Below are 18,085 nucleotides of genomic sequence, written 5' to 3'. Positions count from 1 at the left end.
CGTCCAGTACTCCGATGGCCGTGGGCCTATGCATCACATTGCATCGTAAATATATATATATATATATACATACGTACATTCATATGTACCTTTATACATCTGACGGCCTGAGGGATTGGAAACTTTCTTTCGAAAAGTAGCTCAACGTGGCAACCGTGTGCCGAGAGTACGTGTAACCAACGACCTTTCGAGTTTCAATTCGAGATCGGTAGATACACCTATTATTTGTATTGTTAACGAGAAAAAAAAAGAAGAAAAATATGTCAGGTCGATCGATCGATCGATCGAAGAAATCGAATATCAATCTCACTCGATCCAAAAAACTTTCATAGCAAGATTAAGATTTCGATGAAAATTGATAGGGGGGGGGGGGGATTTAGAAACAAAGTGAAACTTCATTTCTGGCTTGGTAATGGTGGAAAACACGAGAACGTTGTTCCCCTTTCTCAGCTTTTCGATCTCGCGATGTATGTAGGTTCTCTTCGATAACTGGACCGTTACTTGTTCAACGAAAGAGAGAAAGAGAAAGATAGATAGATAGATAGATATACCATAAATCATTCGGTTTCCATAGACAAGGGAAAATAGATTATCGAAACGTTCGTGTTCTGATCGTCTTACACGTATCTCCTCGTCGTGTTTAGCAGTACATCTAAATTTCGAATATCTTGTTGAGTTTAGAAATCCATCTTGCAACAACGAGATCACGAGTAAAAGTACAATTATCTTCGTACACGAAGATGCATTGATCATCGTTAGATGCGGTTAATATACGTACTAACTTGCATTTTACTAAACACGAATAAGATAATTGTCAGTACGATTATGTTATATTTTCAAATAATCATCTTTTTCAGATGTGTGTTTCTTTTTCAAACTTTCTTATACCTATATTATTATTATTATTATTATTATGCACATAACGTTACAGTAAACTAATATTATCAAAAAATAAAATGAAATAAAAAGTGATCGCTTCTAAGCAAATGCACATACGCGTGCTCGCGCGTACCACCTTCGTATAAACTCGAGATTAGGAAAAAAAACTTCACAGGAAACAAGGTTTTGCCATTCATCTTTAGTCCCAGTTTCACAATACCATTGTCCGTCATCGTATTTCTCGTATTAACCTATCGCAATCTTGACAAACGATAGAACCTTGATTTTGTCACGCAATCGGATCGCGTTATAATATTATTTTCATTTGTAATTTTTATCTTACAATTAGACATTTTTGTGATCGGTATTTTATAAAATAAAATTAACAATATTATATAGAATCAAAGAGTAAGAGAAATAATAGATACGGGATGGTATGTGTGAACAAACGTATGATATCATCCGATAGGTAGGCTATCCGGCTACGTGCTTTCTACCTACCGCCGTGTAACCCCCTCCCTCTCCCTGCCCCCTTCCCCCTACCCCCCATCGGCGATAAAACTTCCTGCGATGCTGATTCTTCTTATGTCCCTCGAGAAAACCTACCGTGGCGTTTCTCTCTCTCTCTCTCTCTCTTTCTTACTTTTTTTTCCTTCCTTTTGTCGTTTGGTGCATTATCAAAGAGAATATAACCAAGGAATATACACACTGAATCTTTTCTTAAATGCAGTAAAACGAGAATAATATTCTAATACAAAAAGTAAAAAACTAGAAATTCTTCTTCCATAATGATCATTGTGAATATTTGAAAAATACCTTTTGTGCTTTTTTTCTTTAATACAAATATTAAAAGTTTATTAATCCGACGTTGGATAAAAGAAGAATGCTTGTTTTTAAAGGAACAAGAAAAAAAAATAGATAAATATTATATAGATTATAGAAAATTGTAACGCAGGGCGTAGATAGGAGGAGTATTTTATAAATGAAGAAATAATATATTGTTTTAACCTACTGAATCAGGATTTGAAACTTATATTATACGTAGTTATATCGCTTGGTTTTCTCTTGATTATTCTTCTATTCCTATATTTTCTTGTTTCATCGCGAAGAGAGTCATTGGTATTCGTCGTGTGTTTTACCTCGAAGGAGGACAATGAAGATAGTTAGGGGGGTAGGTAGTAAATGGGTGGTAGGTAGTAGTGGTACGAGCACCACTTATGTGTCCATTCGTACATGCTCGTTTGTGTGTGCTGTATAAAACACATATAACGCACCTAGGCTCTCTCTTTTTGTGTTACTTTGAACGTGTGCAACACGACGGGAACGCGTTTTATGGGACCTACCGCGCATCCCATTATGATGCTTATGCGTAATACTCGATCTTGGTGACTTTTAATATTTTCTTTCTCTTCTTCTTTCATATCCTACCACTGCATTATTAATATACTTTTAGTATATAACTAACTTAATTGTTTTTTTTTTGTTTGAAGTTATACTTCTTTTGGCGCGTTAGGGAACAAATGACGAGAGTGAAGTTAGTCGATAAATATCCCCCTTTAAATTTAGCGCGGACTGATATTATCTATATTCAAGATATTTATTCTAGCATTTCTATATAAACAACACGTGTTTTTAATTATTACATACGGTGGCGATTGATATTAAAATATAACTGTTAATATCTTGAAAAACATTGATATATAGAATATTAATTCATTTTCTGTTAGTGAGAATTTAGCAGACAAATTTTTCAAAATTGATACTGATCCACGTAAAATAACTTAAACAAAAAAATGCGCATCTAGATATGAGAATTTTGAACAGGTTAACAATTTAAAAATTATATTTTCATTACGAATAATTTCTTTTTGAAATTTGTCTCCTGTCTCCTGTCTACTTAATTCACACTCATAATTTTCCATACTTTCTTACATTAACATTGAATACTAAGTGTTTATTATAATGTTTAAAATTTAATTATGTGTCATTTTGTTTTGTAACACGCCAAAGAAGTATAACTACTTACGCGTGTACATAAAATACGTACACACACACACACCTGTGTTTTTATTTTTTAGTAAATCAATTTACTATTCAACTACGACAATAAAGGGTGGATTCTTGTTATTAACAATAAAAAGCTTTCGAGCATTGCATCCATTTTTACGACTTTTTCTCAGTTGCTAAGTCGGAAAGACAAACGGCGTTGTTGTTGTCCAAGAGTACTCGATAAGTCAATTCGCAATGGCAACGCCTATGTATTTCGTCCTTAGCGTGTGCACGCATTGCAGCTTTCTTTAGAACGCGAATCTCGAGCAAGTAGACGAGGAGAGTCTGTGTGTATCTTTCCCACGGTCTCTCTCTCTCTCTTTCTCTCTCTCTTTCTCTCTCTCTTTCTCTCTCTCTATCTACCTATCTATCTACGTCTCACTCTCTGCGACATGAAACGCAAAGAATATATGTTCCAGAGCCCTCTGACACTTATGCCGATTTCCCTGGGAATGAGATCGTTGACTCATGGTCGAGTAGAGTTGTTGGTTTCTTTTTTCTTGACAATGAAATTTAATAGTTTTATATACTATATCATCGTACTATCAATTCATTAGTATATATCCAATATATATATATATATATATATATATGTATTATTATAGTCATATATATGTATTATATAAAGCTGCTGACTACCTGCATTGCATTCCTCGAAATCTCATACTCGCGAGAAAGGAGGGGCGTGGATGAAATGCATGAACAAACAGTGCTATATATTTTCTATAGATATATTAGTGCGGCGTGCTTATATATGCATACATACATATATATCTATATATGTATTCACTCATACCTGAATCGAAGAAAAGTAACGCGTATCTCGAGGATAACGAGAATCGAATCGGCCACCACCCGCACACGCCTTCCTCCCTCCCCTCCCCACTCTCTTCCTCCCTACGTTCTAATGCAGTACGTTACATACGTCGTTACATACTCGTCGTACTTGTGTGTCGCAGTCTTAACTTTTTAGGTCAACAAAACTCGACAAGTCGCAGTTGCAGTTGCAGTTGCAACAAAGTCTCAAAAGAGACACGCGAAAAAAATGAGACCGAGACGCGTTTTCTCTTTAACCCCCCGTCTCCTCCTCCTCCTTCTCCCTCATTATCTTGATCTCTGTGGTTATTATTTATTTTAATTAAAAATAACGTTTTTTCGTATAGACGAATTCAAGAAAAAATAAAAATAATCCAAGGTGCTTACCTCGTTCCACGCGAACCCCATGAGGCGCGCGTTGTCCTTGAGAACACATATAACGAGGATGAAAAAGGACCGCGTTGACGGTGGTGCCGGACATCGGCGTTTTTCACCGACCGAGTCCTACTCCTACGATTCTTTTCTTTTTTTCTTTCCTTTCTTTTCCTTTTTTTTTGTCGTCCCTTTAGTTAGATTTTCTACGTGAAACACAAAATCCCTTTCTTCTATCTCTCTTACGTACGAATCGTTTTATTTAACTTTTTCCCCGAATAAGAAGAAAACAATACGACAAATACTCTACGTATGGGGAAAAAAAAAAGAAAAATGATTTCGATAGGTGTGCGTTGCGTTGTGTGCGCGCACAACGCGATTTGCGCGCGTCTTTATTATATTAGGTAGCTTTATAAAGAAAATGATAAGAAAAAAAAATGGCAATTTGAAAGACGAGATGCGCGCTCGCCTGACGTCCAGGCAAGACTGAAGGGGAGACCGAAGTCCAAGTCGGTGGAACCTCTCTCTTTCTTTTTCTCTTTCTCTTTTTCTCTCTCTCTCTCTCTCTCTCTCTCTCTCTCTTTTCTCTCTCTCTCTTTACCTGTGTAGAAACGCCGATCGTTCCTTCTATTTCGAACGTAATATGTTCGCACGTACCGAGTACGCGTTTGTTACGTTTGCATACAAAATTTATGTACTACTACTATATGTATAATATATATACACACAGAGATACGTTATGTATGTGTGTACGTGCACGCTTACCACTAAATACATATACTTACATAGACTCATATATATATAATAATTCTTGTTTGCCGTTTGTGTCATAGCCTACTCACCTAAACACCCACCGAGTTCTTCTCAAAACCTATCCTCCTGTCCGTCTACCCACATAACTCGTTAAACCACCCACTCGATTTCTATACTCTTCGAGATATCATATTCTCGGATGGCTCTGAGAAAAGAATACTTGCGGAGGGCGCCGAGAAAAACAATAATACACGTCTGCGAGAGTAAATTATTTTTCATTTTCTTTCCGTTTTTTCCACGTATCTCGCGTTATCCCCGATGCATCTGTTGCGTTTACAATATTTCCACGAAGGGGAGAATAATTTTTATAATTGGTAGTATAGCTCGTAAGAGAAGTTGTCCTGTGTCAACTATTGCAACCTTTAAAGGAAGGACACTGGCTAGAGTGTAGGCACAAGTTTATATTCTTTTATCCACGTTGCAAAGTCACCGTGCATTATTATATTCAAATATGCGCACGTTTAATGCCCTTACGTATATGCATCTACTTTAGTACGTACGACCCACGTTTTATCTATACGTATAATATATATGTATATGTAATACAAGTAGATTCTTATGTATATGCATTATCATTGACAACGCAAACAAACGGAAGAAACAAGAAAGACAAAGTTCTAGAAAGATTTCTTCTTTCGCTAGATAATCTAATCTTTGTTTTTATCTTATATTGTTATTCAATCTAATCGATACGCAAAGAGAGAGAGAGAGAGAGAGAGAGAGAGAGAGAGAGAGAGAGAGAGAGAGAGAGAGAGAGAGAGATTATTTTTCAAATTTATCAATCGACACAATTGAAGTTTCTATGCGTATTATTCGTTTACGATATATTCTGTCTAATTTGATGTAATTATAATAACAATTGGAACGTTTATTTTGAAAATGGTGCAAATCCATTTTTGTAGAATACATTAACACGTTGACTGCCGGGACACTTTTTACCTGATTTTTCTACCACGTCTATACTTTTGTTTCTATTATGGGATGCACATATTTTGTTGAAATTTTGTTTACCACTGATAAACGGCGTTGTTTTATTGTGTTTTATCTATTTTTTTATGGCGAGATCACCGGTGACCATAGAGACGTTGTAGATCATTTGATGATTATTTGTTCCTTATAAATACGGATAAGATCGAGGAATTTATAGCTCTTCGAATAACCCTCAACGGATTTTCTGTGGTACTTTATTTAAATTTTTATATTTAATATTTTCTTCGAAATTTTATCTTTCTTTGCAAGAATTAGAAAATGAATAGTACTCGTGTTGTAAATTCAATTGTGTTATAGAAACAAGTAACTCCTAACTAATTTTCCTTGTAATCAAAAAATTGACCTCACGGCAGTTAACGTATTAAATAGATTAGTTAAACAAATTGGTAAAATGTATGGTATCAATTGAAAGGGTGTATGCACGTAATAACGTATTCGAAATGTTGTTTCTTTTCTTTACGGTAAATGCGGCCTTTACTGGGGTCGGGTCGAGACGAGCTCACGGCGAATGAATGTGGAAGATTCTCGTGGAAGGTGTGCAGGGACTTTAGCTTCCTTCTTTATCGCGTGCGTATACACTTCTAATGTCTAACGGTTCCGTTCTAAGAACGAGCAACTTCCTGAGGCACACTCGCTAAGAAAAACGTCGAGATGTAACAATGCTGGTGACCCAACATAAACACGCACACACACACACACACACACACACACACACACACTACTCGCGCGTTCTCTCATCACTTTTTCCTCATTCCGATAAATATTATAAATCGGAATAACTAGGGTTTCCTATGCATCATCCTATGCAACAATAATATAAAATACAATGGTAGTTATTAACGCTAGATTTACCAGACCAGTCAAAATGACTGGGTTCTTGAAATTTCAATTTAAAATTCCTACTTGCATTTAACATTTTCTTTCATGACTTTTGTAGCTATAACTAAAGAATCAGTTTTATGAACTTTATATTATCTTATATATATATATATATATATATATATATATATATATATANATATATATATTTGTTGCTATTGCTAGTTTTACTTGGCTAATCACTATTTTTAAAGACCAGTCATTTTGACTGGTTTTGGTAGAAATAGTATATCTAGGTATATACTATATATATAGATATATCAAAATAGCTGGTAAATCTAGTATTAAATAATAAATAACTCACCGAGGAGTCGTCTTTCTGGGCCGTCTTTCTTTGTTTCCGGGAGTTCTCTGTCTGAAGTAACTTCGAAAGCTTCTCGATCTCGCGACTCTTTCCTCGCATTTCGTCCATCTACGATGAGAAGAAAAGGAGATAAAAAAGGAAAAAAGAGAAAAAGAGAAATGACAAGAATCTGCGCGCGTGCGTGCGTGAATGCGTGCGTGCGTGCGTGCGTGCGTGTGTGAATGCGTGCCTGCGTGCGTGTGTGAATGCTCGAGAAAGGATCGATACTCGCATGGCGAAAGTTGCAAAAAGTAAAATGAAACATTCGATCTCTTTCTCTTTCTGTTGCTCTTACACTTGTAGGTAAGAAATAAAAAAAAAAAAGAAAAAAAAAAAAGAAAAAAAAAAAAGAAAAAAAAAAAAGAAAAAAAAGATGGAGAATCGGTCCCTTTTCGTACCGCTTTCGAGAAGCTCTCACCAAGAGCTGGTGGCCTCCAGGGCCTTGGTCACCTTAGCAACGCGCGAATTTCGAACGCGTATCGTCGCGCCCTATTCATCCGAAATATGTGCACTCACGTGGTAGGAAATAAACCCGGTGTCTGCGTTTATGGGTTCCTCGCGATAACGAGTAAAGCGACTTCCATTAAAGTGAAGTGCCCTCCAAGTAGCAAAGAGTGATCCTTTAGATACAAATGTAAACTTGGTGAGAGCTCCGAATGATTATTCCAATTCAATCGGAAATTCCTAGAATTTTTATTCGTTCCAATGTCTTTTTGCCTTTTTTTCCCTATCATATATATATATTAGGGTGATTCATGAAAATTTTCATTCATTTATTTATATAATATATTAGAAAACGGTAGAAAACACGTTTTTCGCTGAGCAGGCAGGAAAATATTTGAATTTACGGAGAAACAATAATTATAACTTTGTTGAGTTTTTTTATTCGGTGTCCCTTTTAATTGGTACTAATCCCTTCCGCTATGATCATTCGGTACTTGGCCGATTGCCCGGCATTCGATCGAGATGGTATTTACGTCAGCAATGCGGTAGGTATAATTCGAATGTCATTGCGATTTATACAAGTACAATGCGTTCCGTGAACCATAGGCTCATTTGTAAACGTCAGAGATAGAAATAGAAAAATTAACAAAGGGCTCACGACGGGATCATAAGTTCAAATACGTCTATGCATGTAAGATTTACGTAATACCTTGAAAATAAATTCAATGATTATTCGATATTTTATGCTCGATAATAAATACACGTTTACATCAATTTCATATTAAATTATTTTTAACGACGTCATTATTCTTTTTCATTTTTCTTTCATAAGAATAAAATAATAACGTTATATTATAGTTTCCTTTTTTTCTTCGATGCTATTCAGAAAAATATATTTGAAAGTTGGAAAAAATAACTTGTGTCCTTCTTTCAATTATTCTAAGATTACAATATTATCTTATGTTTGTTGAACGATAATAAAATAGATATATCTAGTTAGGTCTAGTTAAATCGAATTAAAACGGAAACTAAATTGAATGAAGGTAGAGCACATAGCATTGAAACGTTATAGTAAACTGATTAAAGTTGGTCGACGTGTAGGCAAGCAAGTAATAGACGAGAGAGTAATTTTATTAAAAAGCTTAGCTGCATTTCCCTTCGTTCATTTATTTTTCCCATCCTTTGTTTTCTCTTTTAGACTCGGAAATTGTTTGTTTACCGCGGGATCAAAACTTATCAAGGAAAATAAAAAAAATGAACGATAATTTTATGCATTGCAATTCGTAACGTGCGCGACACCTTGTACATATATAAGATAAAAATAAGTAAAAGGTACAATTAACTTTCTTATAATATCTAGATAAATTTGCATTAGATATTAAATTTCTCTTTTACAAGTCTATTAAATGAAGAAAAAACGAGGAGTACCGTTGGGACGAAGTAAATTGATCACGAAGCAAAAGCATCGATACAACAGTATATCAAGGGTCTCTCGTTTATTATTACGAGAAGACTAATGAAAAACGTTTTTGATGGTTGGGCTCTTCGCGAGTGCCCATTCACAGAAATAATGCTATACCCACCTATAAATAGCGTGGGAAATATTCGAAGATTTCGTATAATGGCAAAAAGGGAGGCAAAAAATTGGTCGTCCTACTGACAACAAAAATCTTGTCCACCGAGATAACGTGGTTTATCGCGGATGAGAACGGTCAATAATTTTCCAACCGACCGGGACTAGACCTCGAGGGCACAATTTTTTAATAAGCACCCTCGATCGAACGAATTTTCGCATTCCTTGCGAATTCCGTATCGCAGTTCTCGTGAGAGAACTATTATTCCTTCCAGGCTCCTCTTTTATTTCTTTTTTTTTCTGTTCTTTTCCTTCCTCTCTTTCGCATAGATTATACGATTATTCGTAGTGTACCGAAAGTCGTAGTAGGACAAGTCAAAAGAGAGAGAGAGATCGATTATTATCATTGCGAAGGGGTGAGATAATTTACAATGCGAAAGAGAAAATATATATAATAATATTCGTGTGTATTTGTAAACTCACCATTTTAATCGTTTCGCTTCTCAAAGATTTTCGTAATGCGGCGAGTTCGGCCTCGTGATTCTCATGTTGAATCCGTAATTCGGCCGCTCGTGCTTTTTCGGCATCTGTGGCGATCTAAATGAAAAACGAAACTTTTTCATTCCAATTACGAGAGAGATTATTAAGGGTTTATATTACTTTATAATAGAAATAGAATTGTAAAAGAGATTCGAATGCAACACAACGCCTGTTAATTCGTGTAAAAGCGTGACTAGGCAGACTCGTTCTGTGCGAGTATATAGTATGCACGTCTGAATACTACAGAAATAGCTTGACCGTACTTGAGGTCATCTCGGTACGTAAATTACAGCACGGTCAACGTATAATTATCTCGAAATATTTACTATATTTAACGAACATATGATCAATTTTCTATCTTCGTAGAAAAATATAATTAATCACGATGGAATTCGAGTAAATAAATAGATACTATGTATTATAATTTATGAGTAACAGAAATGATTGAAACGTAATGTAACTGTAGGAAAAGGTGTTTTTAGTATGGTAATCGATTAAAAGGAGATATAATATTTATATATATTTAGTAATATTCCACTTACACGTAATTTCGCCTCGAGTTTATCGTTATTCGCGCGTAAAGCGTGAATTTCAGTTTGAAGGCGCCGGACCTCGGCACAAGTCGACCCATCGAGCTTGCAGGGGGCGCCCTTTCCCTGCAAATTCAAACTATCCAACTTGAGCTTTCTTATCGTATTTTCGGATTCGACGAGCCTCTTCTTCATTGCCGATATTTCGCGTTTTCGATTATCTTCCTTTACGAGGTCCACCTTCGATGACGACGACAACGACGACGATAGCAACAGTGACGGCGACGGCGACGTGCAATTCGATTCTGCCGAGCTGCCACGAGACAGTCTGAACAGAGATTGAGACAGAATATAAATGTATGTGTGTGTAAGAGAGAGACTCGTGGAATGAAAAAAAGAACAACCAAAATAAGGATGGAAGTTTGATGCTCGCGTCGCGTCGCTCACAACACTCGCATGATTTTTTCTTTTCCTTTTTCTTTTTCTTTTTCCTTTTTTTATTATACTTTTCTACTTTCCATCAGCATCATTTCTTTTTTATCTCTCCCGCGCGACCTCGTAAACTTTAACGTCTACTTCTACCGTAAGCTCGTTCGCATTTTTTAACTATAGTATCCGATAGTTTTCAATTTTTTGATTTCCATCAGATTGAAAATGAATATCAACTTGGATCATTACTTTAATAATCTTTCGAAATCAAATTTGATATCAAGGATCGTATGATAATTTAATCGATCGTTCTAAACTATAATAATTAAAAAAATATTAACTATAATAAATATTTATATATATATATATATATATAACGTGTCAGAATAAAAATTTAACGTTAAAGTTATCGTAAAATTTGTATATACTCGATTAATAATATCGTTGTTAAGCATTATAAAAATTCAATGAACTTTGATAATTAACACGTTTAATTAAATCCAGAAATAGTATTATGTAATAACTGTAGCGCTGACATTAAAAGCTCGATGAAGAATTAAAGCCCGTATTACTCGGAAAAAACGATAAATGCCATGACATTTGAACAGATTGATCAAGTTCAACTTATAAACCTTACCTGGTCTTCAATTCCGAGATGATAAGTTGATACTTGGTAGCTTCGGTGGCCTTTGCTTCCCTAATGGCCGTTTCGATTTCTCTTTTGACTAACTTCGCGGCCCTTCTTTCCTCGTGCAATTCGGTTCTTGCATTTGCAAGATCCTCTCGCAATCTACGCGCACCTTCCTCGAGCCACTGTATCGTTTTTCTCAGTCTACCAGACTCGTCTTTAACGTTATTATTCGAAAGGACGAGCCTTTTTACAGATGTATCCTGTTCCTGTTTCTTTCTCTTAATGTTTTCTACACAAGTATCGCTTTCGATCCGTCTTTTTTCTTGGCATTCTCTTTCGTCCGGCCTTTTCGACAATCTTTTGCTATAATTACAAATGTATTACGAATCTTATATTTTTTTCTATTAAAATTGAGTCGTTTATTTGGAAAGTGCCGTAAATCCAATCATAGTCATAAAAAAAAACATATTATTTCATAAATAATGTTAATTATGCTAATTGGGATGATAAATTTGACACCTTTAGAAACCAAATAAACATTATTCTACTGTTTTATCTGTTATCTATATTTTTAAATTAACAATCTAACGCAAATACTTCAATATGTCGATTTGAACATAAATGAGCTTACGCCATTTTGAAAATAAACGACTCCATTAATATGTTATCACAAATAATCGTCATATACTTATACCTTTTTCTTTGATTAGAAGAAAAATAATGAAGGTCGCGAGTAACGTCATTATCTTGGCTAAACTTCTTTTTTTTCTCAGGCTTAACCGATTGCGAAATTTGATAAAAATCGACGAGAAGAAAATGATTAGCGTCGTAGTCATTATTATCCCTTTCGTTGCGTCGTAGCGTCTTTTGGGGAATATCCGTGGCCGTTGTAGAAAAATCCAATCGTCTTCGTTTTCTAGTACACTGAACACGCGGATCATTGGCACTTATTATCACGGAAGATTCTTCCCCCCCGTTCGTCGTTGAGTTAGTCGTCGAATTGTTCGGTTTGACGGTGTCTCCCGCGGCGAGGCTCGTCATCGTCGCTGAAAAATTTCATCGACAACGAACATTGTTTACTTTTCATTTTCCACGAAGTCCCAGTGGTACCTCAATTGCAAATGCAACTGCAACTGCAAATGCAACTACAACTGCAACTGCAACTGCAACTGCAACTGCAAATGCAACTGTATTTTTTTTTATTATATATTTTTTTAACTTTTTAACTTTTCAAATAGATGATATTTACTTAGTTTACACCGGTCGTGAACCCTGTAGAAAATTCATCGCATTCTATAAGCCCCAGGAATCAATATAATTTATTGACATTTAAAAGTGACATTATATTTTGTTAATGTCAGGAGCACAAAGGAATCCGTAAGAAAAGAGAGCTTCTTATTTTTACCAATGTAGATAAACAATTAGATAAAAATATAAAAAGGAGACCAAATAGGGTGGTAGGGCGAGGCTAGACGATCATAGGAGGGGTACGTTGAACAATCGAAATATCTCACTCAGAAACTATACGCCGCACACTAATGCATTAAATTGTGGAAAGAAGTTACGATAACGACGATAATATGTTCGTTGGACGCGCAAGAAGAAAAATGAAAAGGTAAAGTAAGTAATAAAAAAAAGTTATTAATTTGAAGCAATAATTGAACCGTCGAATAAATCGAAGTATTGGTGAATTGAAATTTCCGTCTCTTTCTATCTCGAACACGGCAAACTTTTGAAATAGCACTTTGTTATCGTGGAGCATCATTGATCCAGCGGGAACGCCGATTCCCGGTGTCGGTGCTGGTGCCGGTGCCGGTGCCGGTGCGTGGAACACACCAACCAACCAACCAACCAACCTACCTCTTTATTGCACGCTCCGTTCATCGTGGTTTCAAACTGATACTGTCCTACGTATGTACGTGTGAAAACAGAGATAGAGAGAGAGAGAGAGAGAGAGAGAGAGAGAGAGAGAGAGAGAGAGNCCAACCAACCAACCAACCTACCTCTTTATTGCACGCTCCGTTCATCGTGGTTTCAAACTGATACTGTCCTACGTATGTACGTGTGAAAACAGAGAGAGAGAGAGAGAGAGAGAGAGAGAGAGAGAGAGAGAGAAAGAGAGAGACAGAGAGAGAAAGAGAAAGATAGATTATGTAGCTGTGCTATGAATAGCACCACAGTGCTTTGGCCCGCATTGGTCGTGCCCCTTCCGTTCCGTTCCGTTCCGTTCCGTTCTGTTCCAAGTCGCCACGTTTTTTCTCTTCAAGGAAATAATTGTCATATAGTTGTATTGTTCCTATTGTTGATATTTCCTCTTTGCTTAAACGAAGTTGCGCAAAATACTTACCCCCGATTGGACGTATCTATTTATTTATTACATTTTAGTCGAAAAACTATGACAGTATTCTAAGGGAAACTGAGCTTTTGCTCGAGGGGACGAAGATTCGAAAATAGAGAGAATAGATGGGGGGAGGACGGGAGTTCGGTGAGGGTAGGATTCGAAAGTGTGTCTCTCGCACATATGTATTCCGTTTATATGTATACGCTTTCGATAGAATTCGCATAGGCGCGGTATTAAACTCGTTTAGAGAACAGAGAGAAAGTGACTTGTGCGGGCGCAAAGCTTTCCTCCTTACGAATTGCGATATTGACAATGACATCTCAACGAATATTACGAACTAGGAAGAGACAAGCTACAAAATCATAAATGATATTATGAGAAATTGATGAAAGGGTTGAACTTTTCGATGAAAAAATGATGAAAGAAAGAAGCAGCAAGCAGCGCGCACGTTATTCAAAGATGTGTGTGGAATAATCGTAAAGGTAGATCGGATTAACTCGTTGCGTCATCGGCTGGAAACTCGATCGTCCATTCTCCTTCGAACAATTTAACTTTAGGTCGTCTAATTTTCTAATCTTGTGCATTATCAAAACCACGGGATATATCGAGTTTTTGCGTTTTCAACTGGAAAAGTGACGGATGTAATGGGCGTCGTGCAAATTCAATTTTATGCCTGCCAATGAAGAAAAATTCGACTATCTGCCTCTTAATCCCTTGACATACACAAATTAAATGAAATTAAAATAAAAATTAATTCTTCTTCTTCTTTTTATTAGGACTTCGTCCTGTTATAATAACTTTTTTTTCTTTTTTTTTCTTTTAATATTAATTATTAATTTTTAATTAAAGCATTTGACACGAGTCAGACTCGTCATTCTATGTCAAAGGGGTTAAAGAAAAGAACGAAATAATATTTGGGGGGAAAAAAATAAGAATGAGAAAAAAAGAGATTGTTTTATAAGTATTCATCGGTTTCGTAAAGGACTCACCGATTTCATAAGGACGATTTTGCATGATTCGGCAGTTTTGAAGATGGTTTCGTAGGAAAATGTAGGTTTTTCCTGGGTGGGTCCAACGCGTGAGAGACACCGTCACTAACTAAAAGCCTAAACTACACTGGCAGCAAGCACAGAGAAGAGAGTTATATGTAACCGAGCACGACGACCGTTCTCGTCGCTCGGTTTTATCCTCGTCTCTATTTAGCTTCATCTCATCTTTTCCAACCACGATCCACCGTCGTCACGATCATTCTATCTCTGTTGCGTTAGTAAACCTCGACACCCACACGTATACGTATATAAACGTTTTTACGTTTGCAAACACGTAATATTTCGTATGTGTGCACGGACGTGTCATAAAAAAGGTCTCGTCCAAGTGTCTCTTTCTTTCTTTTCTTCCATTTCTATCTACGTGTATCTATCGTGATATATTTAATCGTCAAATTACCTACAGCCAACTTTGCTAAATATTTTTCCTGAGATTTAACTAATTTCTGCACCTAATTATGTTTTTACACGATAGATACGTAATATATTGCATCTATAGAAAAATAGAAGATTGCTTCCAATCCCAAGAAATCAGATAAAGTAACACAACAAACCATGAGTTTTCATATTGGGATTTTAAACATTTTATTTCATAAAGATTACACCATATATCGTACAAAGTAAATTATCATTTGAAAAGGAAAATAAAAACATGCCACTAATTCGTGAACACAAAAATTAGGCAAGATTATACGAGTTTATTCGTTGTTACTATTTGACAATAAACGCATACGTTTGCGTAAGATTACAATACTGATAAATTGAATAAAAAAAAAAGGAGAAAAAATCGGATATAATCATGTTGCAAAAAAATAAACAAAAGTTTCAAATTAACTAACTCGTCCATTAGGGAAAAAATATGAAAAGTATAATAGAAAGAGGTATAATAATTTCTAACAATAGTATCACAAGCGGGACAGAGAGTGAGGGATGGGGTGGTGAGGGAAAAAAGGTAAAGGAAGAAAATAAGAGAGGTGTACTACATAGTATCGGGAGTGCCTAGGGGTTGCGAGTCGAGTAACCTAAGGCACGAGTAGCCGGCGAAGGAGAGTCGCGAATCGTGAGAGGGTGGCTTTCCGTTCGCGTTCATATCGATCGACGCCTGTGCACTAAGCAACAACCCCCCCTTCGCATCCCGCCCCCGCCCCCTCCCCGAGAAGGTTCGAAGCCGAGCGTCGACCGTGTAAAGCCCAGGGAGACAATCTCCTCCGGTTCGCGCGTCCTGCTGCGTTCAACAACTACGTACGTGTGTGTCTGTCTCTCTCTCTCTCTCTCACCCCTAATTCGAGTTAGCAACATCTTAGAAATTATTTTTTTTTTAGGTTTACTAATTACCTAGATATTTGCTTTTAATTCATTTATTAAAGATAACATAAACTGAATTTTCTTTACATTTCGATCAATTCACGAGAAAGACCATTTTCATTGTCCAGTGAAATATATATATGTGTGAGTGTGTGTATATATATATATACATGTATATGCCAGGTGAATATCCGTGAGTGTCTATTTACAGTGTGTTGTATTCGAATGGTGGATATATTGTGTCTTACTCTTTCTTCGTTTATAGGTTTGTATATATGTATATGTATATAGATGATATTGTTGTTCGTTGTTGTTGGAAGTGATTGCAAAATAAGAAAATCTTATAATTTCGATGATGCTTTTTCATTCGGATATTATTCAGACTTGGAACGTTAGTAGTAGGATCAATTGTAGTAACGATACTTATCGTTAGACAATCAAAATCCATTTTGCGTGTTTGATTATTGTTTACGTCCGATTATTAAGGAGTAAATTATTATCGACCAAGGACTGCATCTCGCGAAACAATTTACGGTTATACCCTATCGATAAACCCCTGTGAGATTTATATAATCATTTTTATAAGAGTATCTAAGAAAAATAAGAGGACAGGGTTCGGAAATAGCAAACTAATCGATTTCGAAAAATAGAAAAAGAGAAAAACGCTAACTAACGTCAACTTTAAGTCGAATAGAATTTCTCATTAATAAATTTCATTCTATATTATAATAATTGTATTCATTGACAATTGTATAACTTATCAAATAATTTAAAGACAATAAAATAATGATTGTCTTGGCTCGTCTTCTGCATCTCTATCAAGTCGAATGATAAAAAGTGTATTCTAAAAATAGACACTTCTCAAATGATGTTACAGGGATATTATTTAGGGATCATTTTTCTCTAAAACTATCGAACTATCTAAAGACCTTCGAATATCGACTGTCAGGCGCCCTCCTTCCATCATGATTTTACTGCATGGTGCATAAAAAAGTCGAACGGTACAATGAAATTATCACTGCGACAACTTTTTCCTACGACAAAATATATAAACCCCATTCTCTAACTCTTTATATTCCTGATACACAAAGGTATTCTTCCGTACCATCGGCTGAATCATTCATGCATCAACGACCATGAAAACTAGTAGACTCCTTCGTTCGTCGATCCGAATCGATAGTTCGATTCGAGGAAAAGTTCGTGAACTTTGAAATCTAGCGTGAAAATTTAACGACTTCGTCGTGAAAAGATGATCGAAAATGAAAATATTATTGATTCTATTAAAAAATAAAAAACCTCGAGATTCTTTTCTTTATGGAAATGAAACGCATAAATACTTATTTTAATCGAAATTACCTTTCAGCTGTTTCTTTTTCTTTTTTTTCGTCTTAATATTGAAATATTTTTGTATCCAATTATATCCCGTTATCCTTTTAGCTAGCAACAACATTTATGAAATTGTTAAATGATTGATCAATTCCTTTTTTCTTTTTATTTTTTTGTTTGTTTTATTTTCACAAACAGATTTCACATTTTCTTTTGCACGTTTTTCACGATTTCGATAACTTTCTCTCCTGTGCTTCGCGAATCGTCAATGTTCTCGATACGATAATGACTCTCTTCTTTCGGTTTTCTTTGCTCTTCTATTTTTTTTTCTTTTTTCTTCTAACAAACAGTCGGTATGATTAGATCACGGAATCGAAGAGATTAGATAATGTTTTTTATTCCTTGTCAAAACGTTCAATTGGACTCGAAGGTATGACAACGAAACATTGTTTTTTTTTTTCTATTTCAAGATTACCAACTTAAAAAACTATTTTTTCCTTTATTGCATTTTAGATATCACGATCGGATACACATTCTACATTGTTAAAATATGTGAATTGTGCGAAAGCTAAAATAAGTCACATTATGCATTCGAATCAATTAGCTCTATATCTTGTTTTCCTGTATGCATAATTCAATTCTACTCGTTTGAACGTTTCGCACGAATCGAATTTCGCAAAAGTTTCTTACAATATTTTATATTCGTCAAAGAAATAAAATATTCGATAGAATTAAAAGGAAAAGAAAAAAAAATACAATGAATAAATATATAATATATA

The 18,085-nt window shown here is 35.6% G+C and overlaps 2 protein-coding genes across 3 annotated transcripts in view; one reads left to right on the top strand and one right to left on the bottom strand.

Annotated features, from left to right (window-relative positions):
* LOC106791354 (janus kinase and microtubule-interacting protein 1-like) overlaps nt 1-14,800 on the bottom strand; it is a 31,107-nt gene extending 16,307 nt beyond the window's left edge. Inside the window, exons 1-6 of one of the 2 annotated variants that reach the window (XM_014756927.1) lie at nt 14,619-14,800; nt 11,983-12,334; nt 11,295-11,651; nt 10,241-10,556; nt 9,642-9,755; nt 7,103-7,210 (exon numbers count right to left, since the gene is read on the bottom strand). In XM_014756927.1, the coding sequence (XP_014612413.1) occupies nt 7,103-7,210; nt 9,642-9,755; nt 10,241-10,556; nt 11,295-11,651; nt 11,983-12,334; nt 14,619-14,643 (1,272 nt within the window). In that variant the 5' untranslated portion in view covers nt 14,644-14,800. The remainder of the gene's footprint in view (nt 1-7,102; nt 7,211-9,641; nt 9,756-10,240; nt 10,557-11,294; nt 11,652-11,982; nt 12,335-14,618) is intronic. The other variant, XM_014756928.1, reaches the window with a different exon arrangement.
* A 1,044-nt stretch (nt 14,801-15,844) lies between these two features.
* LOC106791352 overlaps nt 15,845-18,085 on the top strand; it is a 5,350-nt gene continuing 3,109 nt past the window's right edge. Inside the window, exon 1 of the mRNA XM_014756926.1 lies at nt 15,845-16,245. The gene's annotated coding sequence lies outside the window, so the exon portion shown is untranslated. The remainder of the gene's footprint in view (nt 16,246-18,085) is intronic.

The sequence above is a fragment of the Polistes canadensis genome, unplaced genomic scaffold (genome assembly GCF_001313835.1).
Source record: "Polistes canadensis isolate GaletaPanama2010 unplaced genomic scaffold, ASM131383v1 scaffold_300, whole genome shotgun sequence".
NCBI lineage: Eukaryota > Metazoa > Arthropoda > Insecta > Hymenoptera > Vespidae > Polistes > Polistes canadensis.
The sequence above is the reverse complement of the archived record's forward strand: the minus strand, read 5'-3'. Positions and strand labels throughout refer to the sequence as shown.